Raw genomic sequence first — 21,096 nt, forward strand, 5'->3', positions numbered from 1 at the left:
GGAAATGCAGAAATGGCCCCAGGCCCCAGAACCCTTTCCCAGAGGCTTACTTCAGCTCCCCTAGGCTGCTAGGCTCTGGATGCCTCTTTGCTGTGCTCTCAGCTGAGTCTCCCAGGCTGAAAGGTGCGGGCGGGCTTATCCCTGGAAGTCACACAGTCTTGACCAGGTCATGGCCAGGTTCTGGATGGAGGAGTGAGGGGCTAAGTGCAAGGGTCTTGCTGTATGTCAGGCTCCACGTATTCCTTTTCAATGTATCTATTCTTAAGTGTATTTAACATATCATTGATTTAACACTGATAAAGTTACATTGATTGTTTTTACATTGTTTATGATATTAATATGTACAGACCAGGCAGCGTTATAAGCCTTTTACTCATTAACTGATGTAATTCTCATAACACCCCTAGGAGGTGGGTCCATTAATTACCTCCACTTTATAGATGAGCAAACCAGTCTCAGAGAGGGAAGTCACTAGGCCGAGATCACTCAGCTGGGAAGTAGAGGCGCCAGGATTGGGCCTGATGTTTGTCTGAGGCCAGAAACAGAGCACGTGCTGACCCGCCAGACAGGAAATCAGAGCTGGGGACTAGCTGCTGGGCCTACTCGTGCGGGTGAGGGGTAGTGATGGGGCTGGAGGTAAAAGCAGGGAGCAGGTACCAGGACAAACTGGGGGTCCTGGTGGCCCCAGCTGGGCTGGGACCTCTTGACGATGCCCCAAGAGCCACTCCCTCTTCATTCACGTGGCAAGGTCCCCAGGGCAGCCAAGGCGCCAGGCTGGGCTGCAGTTCTGACACCTCCTGCCACCGGGCGCTGATCAGAATCTGGCTCTGGGGCAGGGGGTGAAACTGAACCTAGCCGGGCATTCTCTGGCTCAGCCTGGCTCAGCAGACACTCCAGCCCACTCCTTGGCACTGCCCAGGTCCCCGAGGGGTGGCCTCCCTGGAACCCAGAGACTCTGTGCCCACCCTGGGGCTGTAGCCTCCGCCCTGGTTCTGGGCTCCAAGGTCCCCAGGGAGCCCGTGCCCAGGCCCCCCACCCGCCCCTGCTCTCAGGTGAGCCGCGAGGATCGGGTTCCTGCGGTTTCATGTCCTGCATTGTTCTTGGCTGGGCCCCGGCTTATGAAACAGTAATGAGGGGCCCCTGCTCCCACAGCTGGGCCCTCTAAGGTTTCTGCTGCCTCGGCCGCTGCCGCCACGGCCCAGAGTCGGGGCCTGGGAGGGCGGCAGCGCGGGGGCCTGAGCCGGAGCCCCCCGGGGACAAAGGTGCTGACAGCCGACAGCCGCCACCGCCGGAGCCCGCCGCCCAGGTAACCCGAGAGGAGGCGGGGTGCAGAGTGCCGCAGCCGCTGTCTCCCCTACTGAGGGAGGGCCCTGCCACCCCAGGAGATGGGGAAAAATGGGGGGGCCATCCCAGAGGTGAGCAGCCGTTCCCCCCGGGTGAGCCCAGCACCTGCCTCCGCAGGTGTGGCCCTGCTTAAGGCTGGAGGCAGCGAGGAGCCGGTAGTTGGTTCAGGGACCCCATCCCCACTCCTGGGACCTTGACCTTCCAGCCCTGGAGCCCCAGACTCTCCTTTTGGAGGGCGTCTCTCTCCTTTTCTCCAAGGTCTCCTTTCCCATCTCTTCCTCCCTTAGACATTTTCCTACTTTCTCTGGTCAACTTGATCCTCCCCCTCCCCCTCGGTCCTCAGCCATGTCTCTTGGTGACAGAAGACCCTTTGGGATCCTTTTGTGTGCTTCACATCCTCAGGCACACACTCACACATGTGTGCCAACACACAGAGGCTTGCTTGTGTACACAAATCTAGTGGGTATGTTGATGCCTGTGTTTATAAACACGTATAAACAAACGTATATGCACTCTGCAAACAGACGCACCAACATACCCACTGGCCATGCACACATACGTGCACACGCGAATCCTTGCACACACCGCAGGAATTTACACGAACACATACCTACATACTTGTGCACATGCACACACCCTGTACCTCTGCCAGTCCCCAGCTTGGGTCCCCAGGGGCGCTTCCAGTCTGACGGACAGCTCTCCTTGAGAAGCGGAGATCCCCGAGGAGCTGTCTGGAGTCTTCCACACTGCCTGGTGGGGGGAGGGGCTGCGCAGGGGGAGGGGAGCCTCCACGTGGGCCGTGAGCTGCCTCCTCTCCAACTCTGTCTTAGGAGCCTGGGAGGCCTTCGAGCGCTGAGGTGCCCTACTGCGACCTGCCCCGCCGCCGGCCTGCCCCTGAGGACCCGCTCAGCACCCCGACCTCCAGCTGCCAGTCTGTGGTGGGTCCGGGCCGTGGGCCAGAGCCTGAGAGGTGGGTAGGACCCTGGGGCCTGAGGAGGGGTTCCCGGGGTAGGATGCCCTCACCCCTCCCACCCCGCACCCCTTCATGATGGCAGCCTCTGCCTGTGATGGCTGCTGGCGTGGGTCACATGGTCCGTCCACTTGGCCTGGGCACAGGAGCAGTGGGCACGTTCCTTTGGGGGATGAAGCAGCCGTGTACCCACCCTGCGTGGGCATGGCCCAGAGCCTGCTCACATCTCCTGGTTCCTTTTGCTTTAAAAGATTAAACAGTCTCACACCCAGGGGCACTTGTTATCAGGCACCTATCTGACCATGCACTGCTCCAGGCTGTCTCCACTCTGGGCCTCAGTTGGACTGAAGTCCCTCTTTGGGGCCATGGTGCCTTGGAGGGCATGGCTGAGAGTCTTGAAACCTGAGTTCTAGCTTCAGCTCCCTCCCTGATGGGCTGCGGGAACTTAAAAGCAAGTTTTGGCCTCTTTTTATACCTCAGTTTCCCTGTTTTTTTTTTTTTAAAGAGTTATTGAATCACATCAGCATTGTTTTGGGACTGTGTGTTCCTATTTAAAAACAAAACAGTGCTGAATTAAAATGTTTCAGAAAGTCTGGGATAAACAAATTTGAGTATCTTTTTTTGCAGGACTTGTCAGAGGTTTTAGTTTGCTAGCATGCATGTGCTTTTGGGTGGGGAAGGTAGAAGTATGTAATATATTTCAAACTTATTTGATCACAGGCCTCTTTTAAAGGTCGTCACCCTTTTCTATCTCACAGGCTGATCTGTGGGTCACTCTTTGGGGATAAAGCCAGCTCTAACCTACTGGCTTCTTTAAAGCAGGGCTTTCTTTACAGCCCCTCCCTGGTATCCATACTGGTGGCCCTGTCACTTCCCCTGGAGCCCTGCTACCTCTCAAAGCCCCGCATTAGCCCAGCACGATTCTGTCTGCTTAGTCTTACCGAGCTTGGGATTCTTTCTTCTGCTCCAGGGACATGGTTAGGGCTGGGGCCACAGCCCTGAGTCACAATGCTTTTCTGCCTTTTCCTAGCTCTGTGACCTTGTCCAGCCCCTTCACTTCTGTGAGCCTCAGTTTCCTCATCTGTAAAATGGGAATCATTACACTCACTTAAAAGGGAGGGTTTTGGAGCTAAATGAGATAGGCCCTGTGAAGGGCGGCGGAGCACAGACAGCCCTTGGTGTTAGCTTTCTCCTCCGCCCAAACATGGGCTGTGTGTGTACCTGAGCGGTGGTGGGGTGTTACTCCTTAACTCCTATTACTTTGAGGGAAAAAGTCATGAGTCTGTCTCCTCTCCCAGGGGCCCGCCAGCAGGGCTCCTGGCAGAGGGCTTCACAGCTGCCTCCAGGAGCCGGGAACCTGAGGCAGCTCCCTACTTCGAGGGCCTGGCCTCCTCCCCGTGTGGCAGCTTCAATGAGAGCCCTGACTCTGGCACCAGTGAAGCCCCTGATGATACCAGCGACTCATCATTGGTGGTGAGATGGGGGCGGGAGGCTAAGGCAAGAGCAGGTGTCAGCCCCAGGCCAGCCCTGGGATCCCGCCCAAGCCTCCAGACAGGGCTGAGCCTCTCACACCAGGGAGGGGAGCCCAGGTCCTCTGCAGACTTAGCCAGCATGTTGCACTGCCCATGGAGGGGCAGGGACTCTGCAGGGCCAGCCAAGTGGGGCTGAAGGTCTGGCTATGACAAGATGGAAGCAGGCATTTCAGCTCCCGGTGAATCACCAACGGGCTCCGGCTGCCAAAATCTCTCAGCTCACAGAGGCTGGGATGTTGGGTGTGGTGCCCAGAGCAAGAGTGAGACTGGCCCTGGGCCCTGCCCTGGTCACACACTGCTCAGCCCCATAACCAGCCCTGGCATAGATCTCGGAGGATCAGAGGAAAGAGAGCAGGCTGGGAGGCCTGGCAAGGGCAGGGTTGGGGGCGGGGGTGGTGGCCGTTTAGCCAGGAAAAGAGGAGACTCAGGGGAACTTCCTGGGACATTCAACCCTCAAAGGTCTGTCCTGGGCCACAAGAGGCAAACTGTCCATGAGAGCATAAGGGAAAGTGAGAAGATTCAGAATAAAACATCCCAGCCCGTGGGCAGTGTCCTGGGAAGTCTTACCACCCCTCTCTGAGGCAGAGACGTTCATGGCCCTGACTTGGGGCAAGAAATCTGAGTCTCAGAGAAGAGAATCGTTTTACTTGAGGCCATACATCTGAGAAGCAGTGGGGCTAGATTTTGAAAACACCTACTTCTCTGGGGACTCTGTAATGTCTCTGGGGTGGGGCCCCCATACCAAGGCCCTGCTATCACGTGGAGTCTGACTCCCCTGGGTACAAGTCTCCTCCCATATAAACGATTTCCCAGCTGTGTGACTTTGGGCAAAGTCTTAGCGCCAGTGGACGTACCTACTGCACAGGGTCGATTGAAGATCCCAGCACAGTCCTGAGTATATAGCAGGTGCTGTTTCAACGTCAGTTCCTTTCCCTTCCATCTACCCATCTCACGCGGGGAGTGCAGGCCCTGGGCTCTCTCTTTTTGCATTCCAAACAGACTTTCTCCTCCCCTTCTCGGGCAGGACTGGGACACTGTTGAGAGACGGGAGGAGGCCCCCAGTGGGGACAACTTCACCGTGATGATCCCACGGAAGTCGCAGGAGGTGCCAAGGGCTGACGGTGCCCGCAAGGCTCCTCCTCTCCTCACCCAGGCCCCTGTGGGAGGAGGAGACACTGCAGGCCGGAAAAAGGAGGGTAAGTACCTTCTGCCAAGCCAGGTTGGTCCCTGTGACCACAGGTGTGGTGATGGCCCGGGAACTTGGAGCCAGATAGCCAGGTTTCTGGTCACATGGTCCCCTGGTTACATCTTATTTTGACAGCTTAGATCAATAACAGTAACAGTTCCCATATAGTTATGGAGCAGACATAATGTGCCATGCAACTTGCTTTAAATACATCATCTCACAACTGGTGGGTCAGGATCTTCAGGTTGCAAGTGACAGAAACTGACTGAGTGAAAGTCTAGGGGAATGACTTCAGGTTTGGCTGGATCCAGGTGTTCAGACAGCATCAGAAATCTGGTCTCTGCTCTGCTTACTTCTGTGTTGGCTTCATTCTCAGCCAGATCCTCCCCTGATGATGACATACTGAGCAGCAGCAGTGCCAGGCTGTATCTTAACCTAATTTTCAACTCCCACAGTAAAAGGGTACAGTCTTCCCTATTGATGTAGCTGCGGTCCCAGGAAGGGTTCTCTGTGGACCCAGCATGGTTCTTATGCCCAAACTGGTGACCAGGGATGGGATCAGCCCCCTGTGCAAACCTCATGGTCTGAGAGTCAGGGAGAGGAGATGGCCTGGAGGAAATTAAGGTGATGTTTCCAGAGAGAAACAAAAGATGCTGGTCAGGCCAAGCCCACTGATGCCTGTGACACTGGTCCACCCAGGATGCTGGGCCCTCCATCACTACTCCACTGTGTTGCCTCCAGGCCCGTGTCTTCAGCATCGCGAGGATTTGGAGATGTGAGATAGGGCATCCGTGTCCTAACCCCACGGGGCAGTCTGGGCTTTCCACGGCCCCTGTAGCATTCAGACATCAAACATATGAGCACTAACTGTGCGTAAGACCTTATGCTGGACGCCTTGGGTGTTCAGGGGGAGATAGACATGGTCTCTGTCCCAGAAAGCTCATCATTCAGTAAAGCAAACAGACAGGAGATCAGAAGCCCAGGACACAGGAAGAGCAGAAACAGCTGCAGGGACAGAGGCAGAGCAGAAAGAGCTGCATTCCACCCAGGGAAGGACTCAGAGGAACACCTTCTGGACGTGGCGCTCTAGCTGAGGAAACTGCTGAGTACAGGCTAGGAGTGACGAGGGAGTATCCTGGTATGCGCAGCTTCAGCAAAGAGGGAGGTGTATAGTTGGGCCAAACCATGCAGGGCCTCGACTCGAGCCAAGGGGTTTGGACTTTCTTCTTCTCTCTCTCTCTTTTTTAAAAGTGTCTCTATGTCCTTTATTTTTTCTTTGTTATTTCTCTGACTGTGTCGGGTCTGAGTTGCAGCATGTGGGTTCTTCATTGCCTTGTCATGCAGGATCTTTCATTGTGGCGCACAGACTCTAGTTGTGGCAAGCAGCTTCAGGAGTTGCGGCATGCAAGCTTAGTTACTCCAAGGCATACGGGATATTCAGTTGCCTGAGCAGGGATCGATCCCCCATCCCCTGCATTGCAAAGCAGATTCTTAACCATTGGATCACCAGAAAAGTCCCTGGACTTTCTCCTCCAAGTAGTAGGGAGCCACAGAAGGTTTCTGAGGAGGGGAGTGATGTCATTGGTCCTGAGCCTTAAAAGAGTTTCGCCAGGGCAAGGATGCAAAAGATGTGGGGTGAGGCTGCAGGATGAGAAACCAGGCAAAGACACTGTCACGGCCACTGTAGGAATAACTGGTTCAGGCACAATCACTGGCAGACGCTAAATTCCTGCATGAAGGGTTGTTGGGGAACAGGATATTCACATGGCCTCAAAGTATCACCCCTCAGATTACACATCGATTACGAAGGGAAAAGACATCCTTAGGATGGGGAGATCTGGCAGACACCAGCTTAACCAAGTGGTCGCTCAGCATTCTAGCATGGGGCAAACTGGCTGGGTGCCCCTGCCTGGTGCACAGGGGAGGACACAGCATCTTTTCCCAGTTTGGCTGCTAAAAAAAAAAAAAAAAAAAAAAGAATCTATCACCTGCCTCTAATCCCAACAGAACATCAGACAAACCCAAACTGAGGGATATTTTGCAAACTAACTGACAGGATTCTTCATGAAAGACCAAAAAGGACTGAGGAACTGTTCTTGAATAAAAGAGTCAGGGAAGCGAAATGCCATGCGTATCAGGGCTTGGATCTGGGATAGGAAATAAAGAGCTATGAAAGACATTATTGGGATAGAGGGGAAGTTTGAATGTGGATTTTATGTATTATATCCATGCTGTACTTCCTGAGAGTGATGGCAGAAGCAGCCTGTCCTCACTCAGGAGGTGCACATGGAAGGGCTCTCTGGTGGCTCAGACAGTAAAGAATCTGCCTGCACGGCAGGAGACCCAGGTTTGATCCCCGGGTCAGGAAGATCCCCTGGAGAAGGAAATGGCTACCCACCCCAGTATTCTTGCCTGGAGAATTCCATGGACAGAGGAGCCTGGTGGGCTAAAGTCCATGGGGTTGCAACGAATTGGATGTGACTGAGTGACTAACACTTTTCATGGATGGCTTAGAGGTGAATTGTCATGAGGTCTTTTTAAAAAAATTATTTATTTATTTGGCTGCGTGGGTCTTGAAGCACAGAGGATCTTCAGTCTTCACTGCAGCACGCAGGATCCTTCAGTTGTGGCATGTGGGATCTAGTTCCCCGACCAGGGATTGAAGCCAGGGACCCTGCATTGGGAGTTCAGAGTCTTAGCCACTGGACCAGCACAGAAGTCCCTCCTTATGCTTTATGTCCAATCAGCAGCAGTTCTGGTCAGCACCTCCAAAACACATTCCAAAATATGTCTCCTTTTTGCCGTCTCTGTCACTGCTCCCTGATCAAACTAGGGGATATTGCTGGAGCCTCCTCGAGTCTCTGGTTTTGCCAGGCCCCTTCAGTCCATTCTCCCTCCAGCAGCTGAGCCATCTTTTAAAAACATTCATCAGATCTTGTCAGCACCCCACCCCCACTGCCCTGCCCTCTCAGGCCCTGGGGAGAGGGCTTGTGGAAGAAGTGCCTCCCCAGTGTGAATGGCCTGATCGTGGTGGGATTTTGTACTAGACATCTGCTTTCTTGCTCTTAAACACAGGGTAGGGGGGTGGGGGGTGGGGGAACCCTCACTATGTGACGGCAGTGACTGCCGTCCACCTGGTGGCAAGCTCACAAATTGCAGCAGGAGGCCACGGCCTGGGAGGAATCAGCCAGGTGCGAGATGCTGGGAATGCTTTGACATCCCTCTAGGGCTCCTCCCAGTTTGCAAACACACTGGATGGAGCAGGCTGTGCCGAGCCCCCGGCTGGCTTAGGGACAAAACACAGATGCCCTGACCATCTGCATAGTCTGCCCCGTGTGCTCAATAAAGGGGCTGCAGGAATGAAGTCAGATCCTGGTTGGGCCAGGCTCAAAGGATGCACTGATGAAGGGAAAGGGAAGGAACTGGGCCTGGGGTGCTAAACCAGCTGTGAGCCTCTGGGAGGGGCAGGAAATGCCGTCTCAGCCAGCACCCAGGCTCTCACCGGGCTGGAAGACTTCACGACGAGGCAGAGCTCGGAGCTGGAAGGTGGTGGTGCAACATTACTGCTCACTTATGGTGTACTAGGCACAGGAGACACAGCTGTAAGTGAAAAGGTGAGACCCCTGCCCACAGGGACCTCGGAGGCCAGAGGAGGTGGGCAGAGCCTTGCTGGCCATGGGAAATGCCTGGGTTTTATTCCAAGTGCAGTTGGGAGCCCCGAAAGTGGTTTGTGTGCTTGTTTTTAAATGTTTTAGAATAGTTGCAAAAATCGTACAGAGAGTTTTGATTATACTCTTCACTCGGGTTCCTCCAGTGTTGACATCTTACATAATTATAGCCCAATCATCAAAATTAAGAAATTAACACTGGTAACAATGTTGTTAACTAAACTACAGACTGTTGTTTTAAATGTTTATGTGTTTATTTGGCCGTGCTGGGTCTTAGTTGCCACATGTGGAATCTTTTAGTTGAGGCATGTGAACTCATCTACAGCACGTGGGATCTAGTTCCCTGACCAGGGATCGAACCTGGGCCCTCTGCATTGGGAGTGTGGAGTCTTAGCCACTGGACCACCAGGGAATTCCCACTGCAGACTTTCTTTGGATTCACCTTTTCCTCAAATGTCTCTTTTCTGTTGCAGGACCCAATCCAGAATCCCACTTTGCATTTAATCATTATGTCTTGTGAACTTTCTCCCCTTTGAGATAGCTCTCAGTCTCCTTGTAAGCTGGGGTGGTCTAGCTAGGTTTGCTCTTTGAAAGGATCTCCCTAGGTAGATGATGACCTTGTGCCCGGAGTGTACATGTTGGAGGACTATTGTAACCATCCAGGTGAAAAAGGAGGGAGGCTGAGAGCGGGGAGGTGGGAAGAGGTAGATGAGAGAAGGTGGCAGATTTGGAATGTCATGGGACGTCAGTCCATCAGGCAACAACAGGCAAAAAAATTTTCTCCTCGGGGGCAGTGCTATGCTGGCTTCCAGGATCCTAGTTCCCTGACCATAGGTGGAACCCGGGCCCTGGCAGTGAAAATAACGAGTCCCACCCACTGGGCCACCAGGGAATTCCCAGCAATGAAAACTTTAAGTGCCACTCTGTGTGTGGTTCCAGTCCCCTGAAGGGCACTAGAGACTCAGTGTTCAGTGATACCAGCTCAGAGAGCTTGGAGGAGGCAGAAGTTTTGAAGTGGGAGAAGAGGGATTCCTTTTTTGTTTTTTTGGCCAAGCCATGCGGCTTGTGGGATCTCAGTTCCCCCACCAGAGACTGAACCCTGGGCCAAGGCAGTGAATCCCAGCCACTGGGCCACCAGGGAACTTCCCAGAAAAGAGGACTCTGAAGCATGGCCTTTAGTGAAGGCAGTCATGGCCCCGTCAAGCTGAGGCCACAATAGTCTTTACTTCTCTTCTGAAGCACCAACCCAGGGACGTACGTGCACAGGGCTGGTGGCTACCATATGCTTGGGGACCAAGGGACTGAGAGGTGTGGACGGTGAGAGGCACCATCATGCTGCCCCTTCATGGGGATGGGGGTTGTGAGGGTGTCCCTCCCTGAATAGGGAAGTTACGCGAATCCCTTAGACTAAGGCTTCTTCAACTCTGGCGTGTGTGCAGATGGCCTTGGAATCTTATTAAAATGTGGATTCTGATGCAGTGTGCCCGGTGTGGGTGGTGGTGCTGAGAGCCTGCATTTCTAGAGACCCCCTCAGGTGAGGCCATTGCTGCCTGTTCACAAAAAGAAATTTCTAGAGCTATCACACAGGAGTCTCACTGGAAGGGAGGGAGGAAGTTCTGGGAATCCAATTGCAGAAAGTAGAACAGAAATGGAAAGTTGTTGGTAGCTGCTATGAGATCCAGCTCTTCCTCTCTGGGCTCACAGAGGCAGTTTTCAAAACTACTCTTGAAGAGTTTGCTTCTTTTCTGAAGGTCACTATGTGACCTTTGGCTCTACCACCCACCTCACTTTGATGGAGTCTGCCTGGTTTTCAACTTCAAATCCCTGACTTCAGCCTGAGAGGGGCGCCTAAGCCCTCCTGCAGTCTGCTTGCTCCGAGGGGCAGAGGTGTGTGAGGACCTCCAAGGAGATGGTATGGGGTCTGCCCCAGTCATCCATCCTAGGGAAAGGTAGGCTGTGGGAGCCGCCTGGACCTCTCCGCTTGCCTTGAAACTGCCTCCTCTCTCTAGGCTCTGGAGGTGGGAACCGAAGTGCTGGACAGCACTGGGCCAAGCTCCGGGGAGAAAGCGGGTACTTTTCCTTGGAGCGGTCCCGGTCGGCGCCGACCCCTGCCTCCCCTGCGACACCACAGAGCGGTCCGCGAAGTGCCACCTCCCAGGCTTCCTCTCTCCATCGCTCTGCTCCAAGGAACACTGTCCAGGCTGTTTCCCCACAACGCGGGGCCTCCCGAGCCTCCTCTCCCCTCCGAATCATCCAACGGGACAACACTGGAGCCTCACCTACTCAACAGGATGCCCCCAAGACCTCTTCCATGCAGCGGGACACCCCCAGAGCAACCTCTCCTTCAAGAGGTGCCCCACGAGACAACCTCAGAACCTCATCCAGCCAACAGGACACCCCCAAGACCTCTTCCACACAGCGAGACACCCCCAGAGCAACCTCTCCTTCAAGAGTTTCCCCAAGAGACAACCTCAGAACCTCGTCCAGCCAACAGGACACCCCCAAGACCTCTTCCACGCAGCGAGACACCCCCAGAGCAACCTCTCCTTCAAGAGTTGCCCCAAGAGACAACCTCAGAACCTCGTCCACCCAACAGGACACCCCCAAGACCTCTTCCACACAGCGAGACACCCCCAGAGCAACCTCTCCTTCAAGAGTTGCCCCACGAGATGACCTCAGAACCTTGTCCACCCAACAGGACACCCCCAAGACCTCTTCCACACAGCGGGACACCCCCAGAGCAACCTCCCCTTCAAGAGCTGCCCCACGAGACAAACTCAGAACCTCGTCCACCCAACAGGACACCCCCAAGACCTCTTCCACACAGCGGAACACCCCCAGAGCAACTTCTCCTTCAAGAGTTGTCCCACAAGTCAGCCCCAGAACCTCATCCACCCAGCGAAATAATCCTTGGGTTTCTTCTCCCCCAAGAGCCACCCAGCAAGACACCTCCAGAGCCTCTTACACCCAACAGGACAACCCTCAAACTCCTGTTCCAACTTGTACTCCCCAGCGGGGCAACCCCAGACCTTCTTGTGCTCCACAGAACACACCTAGAAGCTCTTCTGCCCAAAGGGACAACCCTAAAACCTCTTGTACCCAACGGGACAATCCCAAATCCTCTTCCTCACGGCGGGAAAACCCCGGAAGCACCTCCTGTCAGGGCTGCACCCAACAAGACAATCCCAGAGCATCCTCTCCCGATCGCTCCTCTCAGCGGAACAATCCCCGGAATGCCTCTCCCCACCGTACCAACAAAGACATCCCATGGGCCTCCTTTCCCCTCCGGCCAACGCAGAGCGATGGCCCCCGAACCTCTTCCCCGTCTCGTTCCAAGCAAAGTGAGGTTCCCTGGGCATCCATTGCCCTCCGGCCCACCCAGGGCGACCGGCCTCAGACCTCATCTCCTGCTAGACCAGCTCAGCGGGACTCACCCCAGTCTTCCTCTGGACCCACCCAGCACAACTCACCATTCCGGGCCACTGCCACCTCCCATAACCCAGGCCACCATGGGGCCTCCAGGACCTCCTCGCCTCTGCATCCCACTCCCCGTGGTGCACCCCAGACCTCTTCCGAGCTCCCCCAGCCTCCGTGTGCTGTGTGCATTGGGCACCGGGACGCCCCTAGGGCCTCCTCGCCTCCTCGCTATTTACAGCATGACCCCTTCCCCTTCTTCCCAGACCCCCACACATCTGAGAGTGAATCACCCCACCATGATCCCCCCTATATGCCCCCAGCTGTATGCATTGGACACCGGGATGCCCCCCGGGCTTCCTCACCCCCCCGCCACACCCAGTTTGACCCCTTCCCCTTCCTCCCAGACACATCGGATGCTGAGAACCAGTCCCTGCAGCATGACCCTCCTCAGTTCCCCCCACCTGTGTGTATTGGGTACCGAGATGCACCCCGGGCCTCCTCCCCGCCCCGCCAAGCCCCCGAGCCCTCCCTCTTGTTCCTGGATCTCCCCAGAGCCAGCACAGAGAGCCTGGTCCCCTCCATGGACTCTTTGCGCGAGCCTCCTGCCATCCCCACACCGGTATGCATTGGGCACCGCGACGCACCCTCCTTCTCATCTCCCCCTCGCCAGCCCCCCGAGCCCTCCCTCTTCTTCCAGGACCCTCCTGGGACGAGTATGGAGAGCCTGGCCCCCTCCAGCGACTCTCTGCGTGGCTCCCCAATGCTGCCCCCTCAGGTGTGCATCGGGCACCGGGATGCCCCTCGCGCCTCCTCCCCACCCCGCCACCCTCCCAGTGACCTAGCACTCCTGGCACCCTCTCCTCCTCCGGGCAGCTCGGGGGGCTCCTGGGGTTCGGCACCCCCAGGGGAGATCAGGCACAACTTGGAGAGGGAGGAGTACAGCGTGCTGGCCGATCTGCCCCCACCCAGGAGGCTGGCGCAGAGAGAGCCGGGGCCGCAGGGCAGCAACGGGGGCCGCACCCGCAGCCCCGGCCGCGCAGAGGTGGAGCGCCTCTTCGGGCAAGAGCGCAGGTGAGCCCAGGATGGGGGCGGCCAGGTGGGCTGGGGAGGAGGCTTGGCAACAGGCCAGGTGGAAAGTCTGCAGGCTTAGGTTCCAGATGAGGAAAGGGCTTAGATTCCCCGCCTGCTACTTCCAGGCTGTGTGACCTTGGGCAAGGCACTCCACCTCTCTGTTCCCAAGTGCTAGAGTTGTTTTTGACAATTAAATGATAATACACATAGCCTAGTAGTTAAGAGCAAAGGCCAGGGTCAGGCAGGCTGGGTTCAAATCCTGGGTCACAGCCATTCCCCAACCTATGTGATGCAGCAAAGTGATTTAACCTACTTGAGCCTCAGTTTCCTCATCTGTAAAATTGGGACTTTAATACATTTATTTAAATGAGGTCAAACTCTTCGTTGGAGAGTCACAAGTTTATTTTACTTTTTTCCCACCTTATGTGAGTGGGGAAGAAGAGTCCATTTTTTTTTTTTTCTGCTTTGACAAACAAGACTCATGGGTCCCATACATTTCAGAAAACAGAGATGTCAATTTAAAAGTATGGCCAGGGGACTTCCCTAGTGGTCCAGTGGCTAAGACTCTGTGCTCCCAATGCAGGGGGCCTGGGTTCGATCCCTGGCCAGGGAACTAGATTCCACATGCTGCAACTAAGTTCACATGCCACGACTTGGCACAGCCAAATAAATAAATACAAATAAATTTATTTTAAAAATATAGCCAGAGCCATATATCTTAAATAAGAGAACCCGCAGGATGGCAGACTTTTTGGAAGTTCAATGTCCCTTTTCTGGGATACGGTGACAGCACCTGAAGTCCAGGCATCACACGAATCTCCTTGGTCATCGGCTTCATTTACACGGGCATTTAAGACCCAGCAGAGCATCTGCTTTTCCACAACCTCAGGGAGGAGAAACATTCCCTCCGGATCCAGCTGAGATTTTCATCAGCAGTTCCAGCCTCATAGTCTTTAAGGGTCAGGGCTGGAATTAATTAGTTAGGGACCCAATCCCAGTTAGGGTCAAGAGAACCAAAAACATATAGGTCTGAAAGTCTTGAAACTTTCGGTGTAGAAGTCAATAAATTACAGCGTATTTACGGAGACCAAGTTGTACAACCATCAGCACAACCTAATTGTAGAACATTTCTATCGCTGTAAGGAGCCGGTAATATTCTGCATCCACAGTCCCTCTTTTCGTTGTCCCTTAGACAACATTTTCTCTTAGATTTGAATCTGCATGAAAAATCTTATCTCTTCCTCTTCAGATTTCCTTTCCCAAAAAGTTTTATCCATTTACTACCCAGGTGACAACCTTTGTGGGCTCCAGCCTCAGTTGTAAAATACACTTTTTGTTAGTTTTTTTTTTCTTTCTAGAAAAGTTTTAAGGGTCACAACAAAGTTGAGTGGAAAGTACAGAGATCTCCTGTGTAGGCCCTGTTCCCACAGGTGCACAGCTGCCTCCACTATCAACATCCCCGTGGTCCACTTGTTATGAGCCATAGGCTTACACTAACGCGTTATCACCCAGAGCCCACAGTTCACAGCAGGGTTTACTCTGGCGATGCACATTCTGAGTTCAGACAAACGTTTAATGGTACGTGTTTACCATCAGAGTATCACAGAGTAGTCTCACTGCCCTGCAAACCCCCTTTGTCTTTGACTTTTTATTATGACTCTTTTTAAAAAAAGATTATTTATTGTTTTAATCATTTGGCCATACCTTATGGCATATGGGATCTTAGTTCCCCCACCAGGGATCAAACCCAGTCCCCTGCATTGGAAGGCTAGAGTCCTAACCACTGGACCACCAGGGAAGTTCCATAACTCTCTTTGGTTTAATGTCAATTTGCACACGTTTGACTTTATCTGGTAACTCAGCAGGGTCTTTAAACCAAAACTGAATTTTCTTTCTTTTTTTTTTTTCCTACTGTGGTAACTTTTAGAGAGATAAAAAATTTGTTGCAGAAGTCTGGAATATGTTTATAGTTTGATTAACCATTTAATTGTTTCTACACAGATTCTTCATTTTATTTTGCTCCCTTTGAAGTAGATTATCTTTTTAAAAAGCTTTATTAAGGTGTGATTGATATATAAAAGTTGTATATTTAACATATATGTTTTGGTAAAGTAGATTATTTACCTTTTAACCAACGTTTTACAACTCTACTGAGTAATTAACATTTCCCCTCTTGTATGGTATTTTTTTCCAAGTAGGAAACCATTTGTCCTCTGAAGATAAAATTTGAAAACCTATTTAAGTATCTGTAAGGGACAGGCTGAAATTCATGAATGGGTGGCTATAAAGTGATACTTTTCTCTCATTTATTCATTAATATATTTATCCAGCATCTACTCTAAGCATCATTCTCACTGAGCCTGGAAAATTTTCCTTAAAGGGTTATCACATTAAAGCATTAGGAATTTTGGCTTGACATCTTCATTTCCTACCCTCTTAATGCCTTCGGAATCTTTTTTTTTTTAATTGAAGTATAGTTGCTTTACAATGTGGAATCTCTTGTCTTAGAATCATATAAGCATTTCCCAGTGTCTTAAATTCAAAACAGAGCCTTCACGGAATTTGCTAGACTTGACAGCTGTTGTTCTTTAATACACTGCAAGTGGAAGAGCCCATCCAAGCTTTCAAAGGAAATGTATTTCCTTTGTCACCCTTGGTGCAGCCACACCAACCCTCAGGAACACATAGTCCAAGGAGACACTGTTGCTTCAGCATCAGAAAGGCTGGGTCTCAGTTGAAGGGTCAGAACCTTCTTGATCTCTCCATCCCACATGGTGGGGGACATCTCAGAAGGAATACTCATTTAACACACTGGAGTTTATATGGAAAATGCCCTCACTCGCGCGAGAACACACATTTGCCTCACCAGCTGCACAGGGTCTTTCCTGCCATTCTCCCCACCTACTCAGCGTTGGGGTTTTCACTTCACAGAGGCTCCTGGTTCTAAGAGAAACTCACTCTAAGGTTCAGATCTCACAGAGCAAGGAAACTCTCTCACTTCAAATTGGATTAAAAATCAAACCTGATTAGGCAGCCTTCAAACTCAGAAACACTCCAGAGTGGGGAACTTCAGTTCCCTGTGAGTCACATGCCAAGAAGTGCTAAAACAGCAAATTAGTTTATGGATCTGATTCTAATGACATTGACAAAAGCCATAACACAGGAGCAAAGCCCAAGCCCATGATTGTTTTATTCTCAAACCTCTATAGAGTTTCAGCCTAGTCTCCAAGCTAGAGGCAGACTCCAGAGCACAGGGCCTTGCTCAGACCTGAGCAGAGATTCCTCTTCCTGTTTTGCTGGCTTGGTCAAGGTCAGCACCTGGTCATCTTTTCCAGGCTCCTCCTGATGTGGTTTAGCCACCAGAGACATAGTTTCATTTGTCAGTTTAAATGAAGTCTGACTTTCAAACCCTCTCGCAATAAATATCCTAAATGTCCAGTGGAGTGGTTAGGTCTTATATATGGGAGGGGAGAGATGTGCCCAGATTCTGTTCAGTGTTCCTACATTTCAACAGAGATGTCATGTTAGATGTTAATAGCCATGGCTACCAATTATTAAGACAGCTAGCTGCAACTAGGGACTTAGGGGTTATCTTTGTTGGATGTGGTGACAATGCCTAGTTTGGGTGTCTTATAAATGACATTTGCATGAATGCTTTTATGTTGGCCTTTCTGCAATTGTGGAGAAGAGGGGATATTTCATTCTTCTGATCTTGCTAAGAGCACTTGTACTGATAGCTAGGATGGCTGCAAACCTTTTAGTAGTAGGGGGAAAACAGGTGGGCCTCAGAAGTCCAAAATTTACCATATGGGCAGGAAGAAGGCAAAAAGAATGGGAGATGGTGGCATATGACATTATGCATCTCTGATCGCCTCCTCATGGCATGCAGGAGATGAGGTGAGATAGTACAAGTGCCTGGAACCCAGGAAGTGCTCCATAAATGTTTACCATTAAGATCATATGTGTGCGCAGTGCTTGGTACACAGTAGGTGCTGAAAAAATCTTAATTCCCACAAGGACCAGTTGAGATGTCTGTGGGTGAGCTGTGGGCCACTCATGGGATAGTGGCCAGAAGGAAGCACTGAGTGAGACAGGAGGGGTCAAGGCCGAGGTGGAGCCCCCTGCTTGTGCTCACCCCTTTTCTCACTGCCCCGTGAGGCAGGTAGACTACTATCCCCATTTTGCAGAAGGGGAAACTGAGGCCCCAAGAGGCTCCTCCCTCACTCCGGGCCCTTCACCTAGCTTGCAGTAGGTCCCTGAATCTGCCACTGGGGGTGGGAGTGGAGGAGCTCGGGTGCTGGGAGTGGGACAGACCCAAGGGCCCTCAGAGGGGCGGCTGCGTTTGCTCATAGGAAGTCCGAGGCACCGGGGGCCTTCCAGGCCCGGGACGAGGGGCGGTCGCAGTGGCCCAGCCAAGGTCAGAGCCAACTTCTCCGAAGACAGTCCAGCCCTGCCCTCGGCAGGGAGGTGAGCACGGCCAGCCTGCTGGGGGGCCCCTCTACCCCCAAGGGGTGGGCCATTGCTTCTCCTCTCCCCCAGATGCTGGGCGGGGGTCCTGGGAGGGAGGTTCTTTATGATCAAAGTCCCAATCATGGGTGTCCAGCTCCTCTCTCTCCCAAAGAGTCGGCAAAAATGAGGCAGACCCCCAGTTCACCCATCTTGAAGACGGCTGTTCCATGCTGCCCTCTTCCTTCATTAGGCATCTACCAAGTTGGGAAGTTTTCAGGGAAACCTCCCATGGGTCAATCCAGCTCTACAGGCTGTCTCTTCCAGGGTGGGGATTTGCGTGTTTAAAGTAGCTCTTAGGTGGCAAGGCCCACCCAGGGATAGGGCGTTGGTGGTGGAGATTCTGGCCCCTGAGAGCCCAGGTTGGAATCAGTATCTTGGGTGGAGGGGTGGTGGGGGAAACTGGAAAGTGAGCAGCTCTTCTTTGTGGAAGTGAGGAAGGTGGGTGAGAGGGAAGGGCTGACCCCCCCAGGAAGGGAATTCAGGGGCCCTAGGTACTCTCTGACCTGCTTTAATCCAGCCTGCTGTGAGGAGAGAGCTTGCAACTCCCCTGAGGCCTGGCTAGGACCCCAGCTGCCTGTCCTCCTAGACAGACCCCACCCAGCCAGGGGCCTGGAGCCCCACCCACCCCCTCACCTCATCCTCAGGTAACCAAGCTCCCCGCGAAGCAGGCGGAACCAGCCCGACGTAGCCGCACAGAAGCCCCTCATCCCAGGAGCCCTGAGAGGCGGCCTGAGGGGGACCAGTGGCTCCAGGGGTCCTCGCCGCCCCCGAGGACGTCAGCCAGAACTCCTGAGAGGGAACAGCGGACACAGAGACCCCTGGAATGTGGCCGGGTGGGCCCAAGACAGCCCCTGGGAGGGTGGCGGAGTCAGGAGGAGCCACCAGGATCCCGGGGCCCACACAGATGCCTGGAGAGAGGCTGGCGCAGCCAGGAGGAGGGCCCGGGCCTGCGAGGCTGGCAAGGACTCGGGGAGTCCAGCCGGGGGCCTGCCAGAGTCCCAGAGGGAGTGTGGAGGGGCCCTCCCAGGGAGTCTGAGAGCTGGAGCCTGCTGGGCAGCCTCTCTGGCCACAGGAGGCAGTCAGAGACCTGGGAGGAGCCCCCAGACAGGTCAGCTCGGCGTGGCTGGGGCAGCCTACAGGAGCTGTCCAGTCCTCGCCAGCCTGTGAGCCCCCCAGAGAACTCCAGGGCAGGCCCAGGGGAGTTCTCGAAATCCCAGAGGCCTGAGACGTTACCAGCCGTGGGCAGGGGCGCTGAGGAAGCCTGCCCACACTTGTGTGGCCCCAAGAGGCAAGCTGAGTTTGACTGGAGGGACCTGGTGAGCCTTCTCGGGGTACCCAGGGAGGGGATGTGGAGCCGCCCGGAGGAGCCTACACTCACCTCCCATCTTCCGAGGCTGGACTGGGAGGGCCTCCTGGAGCTCCTGCAGGCCCAGTTGCTCCACAAGGACCCAGCGGGACACTGGGTTGGCCCTGGCCAGGCTTCCCCAGGCACCAAGGATACCCTGGAGCTGGAGCAAGACCGACACAGCCAGCCTGAAGGAGGAGCAGGGGCTGCCCTAGTCAATGGATACGACCCAGGGCAGTGGCCCCAGAGCTCCGCTCAGCCGTCCAGCCCCACCAGCATCTCCACTCAGTGGCCGAAGACCAAAGTGACAAGCGGGCCAGAGTCCTCAGCTACAACTGGTCTGGAGGAGACGGGTCAGTTGGGGAGCAGGAGCCCTGCAGAGGGCCCCAGCTCGCCACGGCGGGAGGTAAGTCAGTCTCATTAACCAGGGACAGCCTGAAAGTCAGCCCCACCCGACACAAGTCTCCCGAAAGGTCACGCCTCAGCTCCTGCACACCATCTCCCTCCTGACCAAAACCTGTTCCTACCACCAAACTGCAGTGATAACACCCAGCCCTTTCTTTGAGCATTTACTAGGTGCTAAATCTTGATATGAATGTTTTATGGTATTTTCCTCATTTACTCTCCACGGCAATCTGATGAGAAAGGCAATATTTACAGATAGGGAGTCTGAGACACAGAGAGGTTAAGCCACTCACCCAAGATCACACAGCTAGTAAGGGCTAGGGTAGGGGTGGACCGCAGGTCTGATCTGTGCAGATCACCCTGAGGCCTCCCACAAGATGCTCTGACCAGGGCCTTCTCCCCTTCTGGCCCTACAATACTTGGTTTGTGTTGCTTTCTGGTGGCCTCTACCTGGCCCTGTCTGGGACTGCAGCCAATGTGGTCACGTCCCCTCCCCACGGCACTATTCCAAGTTCCTTAAAATCCAGGACAGCTTCACTTACCCCTCTCTGGCCCCTGCAGCGCCTCTCAGGCCCAGGGAAGGAGTTGTATAAATGCTTTTTGGTCTGAGCTCACTGCTGAGACGGCTGCTTCAGTGGGGGCCTGTATGGAAAGCAGGCCCAGTGCCTGGCACATAGTGGATGCCCACCAAGTCCCTGCCTTATCTCTTTGGCCCAGGGGCAGGGTCACAGAGTCAGTGCTGCCCCGAGCGTCTATGTGAAGATGGGAAGGGTCCTAGAGAACAGACCCCCGAAACCTGGCCTCAGCTCACCAGGGACGCAGCATATTTTGACACCCAGCTTCTCTTGGTCCCGGTCTTCGGTAGTGTGGGACCAACTGCTCCCCCGACAGGCACCACTGGGGCAATGTGGAGGTTCCTGCTCCTTCATCCAAACTCTCCTTGTCTCCATGATGTGCAGCCCCATGCTGCCTCCCCCATGGATGACAGGGGAGGGTTCACAGTGTGTCGGGCCCGGGGCTGGGGGCTTTACACACTTTGCCATATGTGCCTCAGATAGATACAGTGCCCAGATGCATTCAGTGTTTGCTGTGGGTCACACATATATGTGCTTAGTTGCTCAGCTGTGTCCGACTCTTTGTGACTCCATGGACTGTAGCCCGCCAGGCTCCTCTGTCCATGTGGATTCTGCAGGCAAGAATACTGGAGTGGGTTGCCATGCCCTCCTCCAGGGGATCTTCCCAACTCAGGGATTGAACCCAGGTCTCCCGCACTGCAGGTGGATTCTTTATTGTCTGAGCCACCAGGGAAGCTCATGTATAAGATGAGAGAAATGGGACCAAAGTATTGACTCCAAAGCCCAAGACTGTTTGTTTTTTTATAGTTGTTTTAGAGTGTTATGTTAATTTCTACTGTACAACAAAGTGACATAGTTATACTCTTTTTCAAAAGCAAACAACTCACTTAAAAATAATTTTTCTTTCTCTTTTTTTTGGCTGTGCTGAGGCTGTTGCTGCATGGACTTTTCTCTAGTTGCAGAGAGTGGGGGCTAGTCTCTAGCTGCAGCGTGCAGGCTTCGCATTGTGGTGGCGTCTCTTGTGGAACATGGGCTCCAGGACGTGTGGGCCTCCGTAGTGTCAGCATGTGGCTT

At 53.6% G+C, this 21,096-nt stretch overlaps 1 protein-coding gene and 1 non-coding gene across 5 annotated transcripts in view; one reads left to right on the top strand and one right to left on the bottom strand.

The window, feature by feature from the left end:
- The window catches only part of TRIOBP (TRIO and F-actin binding protein), a 59,029-nt gene that overhangs the window by 4,762 nt on the left and 33,171 nt on the right, over positions 1-21,096 (top strand). For all 4 annotated transcript variants that reach the window (XM_042247714.1, XM_042247711.1, XM_042247712.1 and 1 more), the window contains exons 4-9: positions 2,175-2,314; positions 3,613-3,787; positions 4,871-5,042; positions 10,710-13,188; positions 17,541-17,655; positions 18,342-19,448. In XM_042247714.1, coding sequence (XP_042103648.1) covers positions 2,175-2,314; positions 3,613-3,787; positions 4,871-5,042; positions 10,710-13,188; positions 17,541-17,655; positions 18,342-19,448 — 4,188 coding nt within the window. The remainder of the gene's footprint in view (positions 1-2,174; positions 2,315-3,612; positions 3,788-4,870; positions 5,043-10,709; positions 13,189-17,540; positions 17,656-18,341; positions 19,449-21,096) is intronic.
- Positions 9,040-9,112, bottom strand: TRNAG-CCC (transfer RNA glycine (anticodon CCC)). Its single transcript has one exon. It is a non-coding gene; the product is annotated as a tRNA-Gly (tRNA).

This window comes from Ovis aries, chromosome 3 (assembly GCF_016772045.2).
Source record: "Ovis aries strain OAR_USU_Benz2616 breed Rambouillet chromosome 3, ARS-UI_Ramb_v3.0, whole genome shotgun sequence".
In the NCBI taxonomy this organism is placed as follows: domain Eukaryota; kingdom Metazoa; phylum Chordata; class Mammalia; order Artiodactyla; family Bovidae; genus Ovis; species Ovis aries.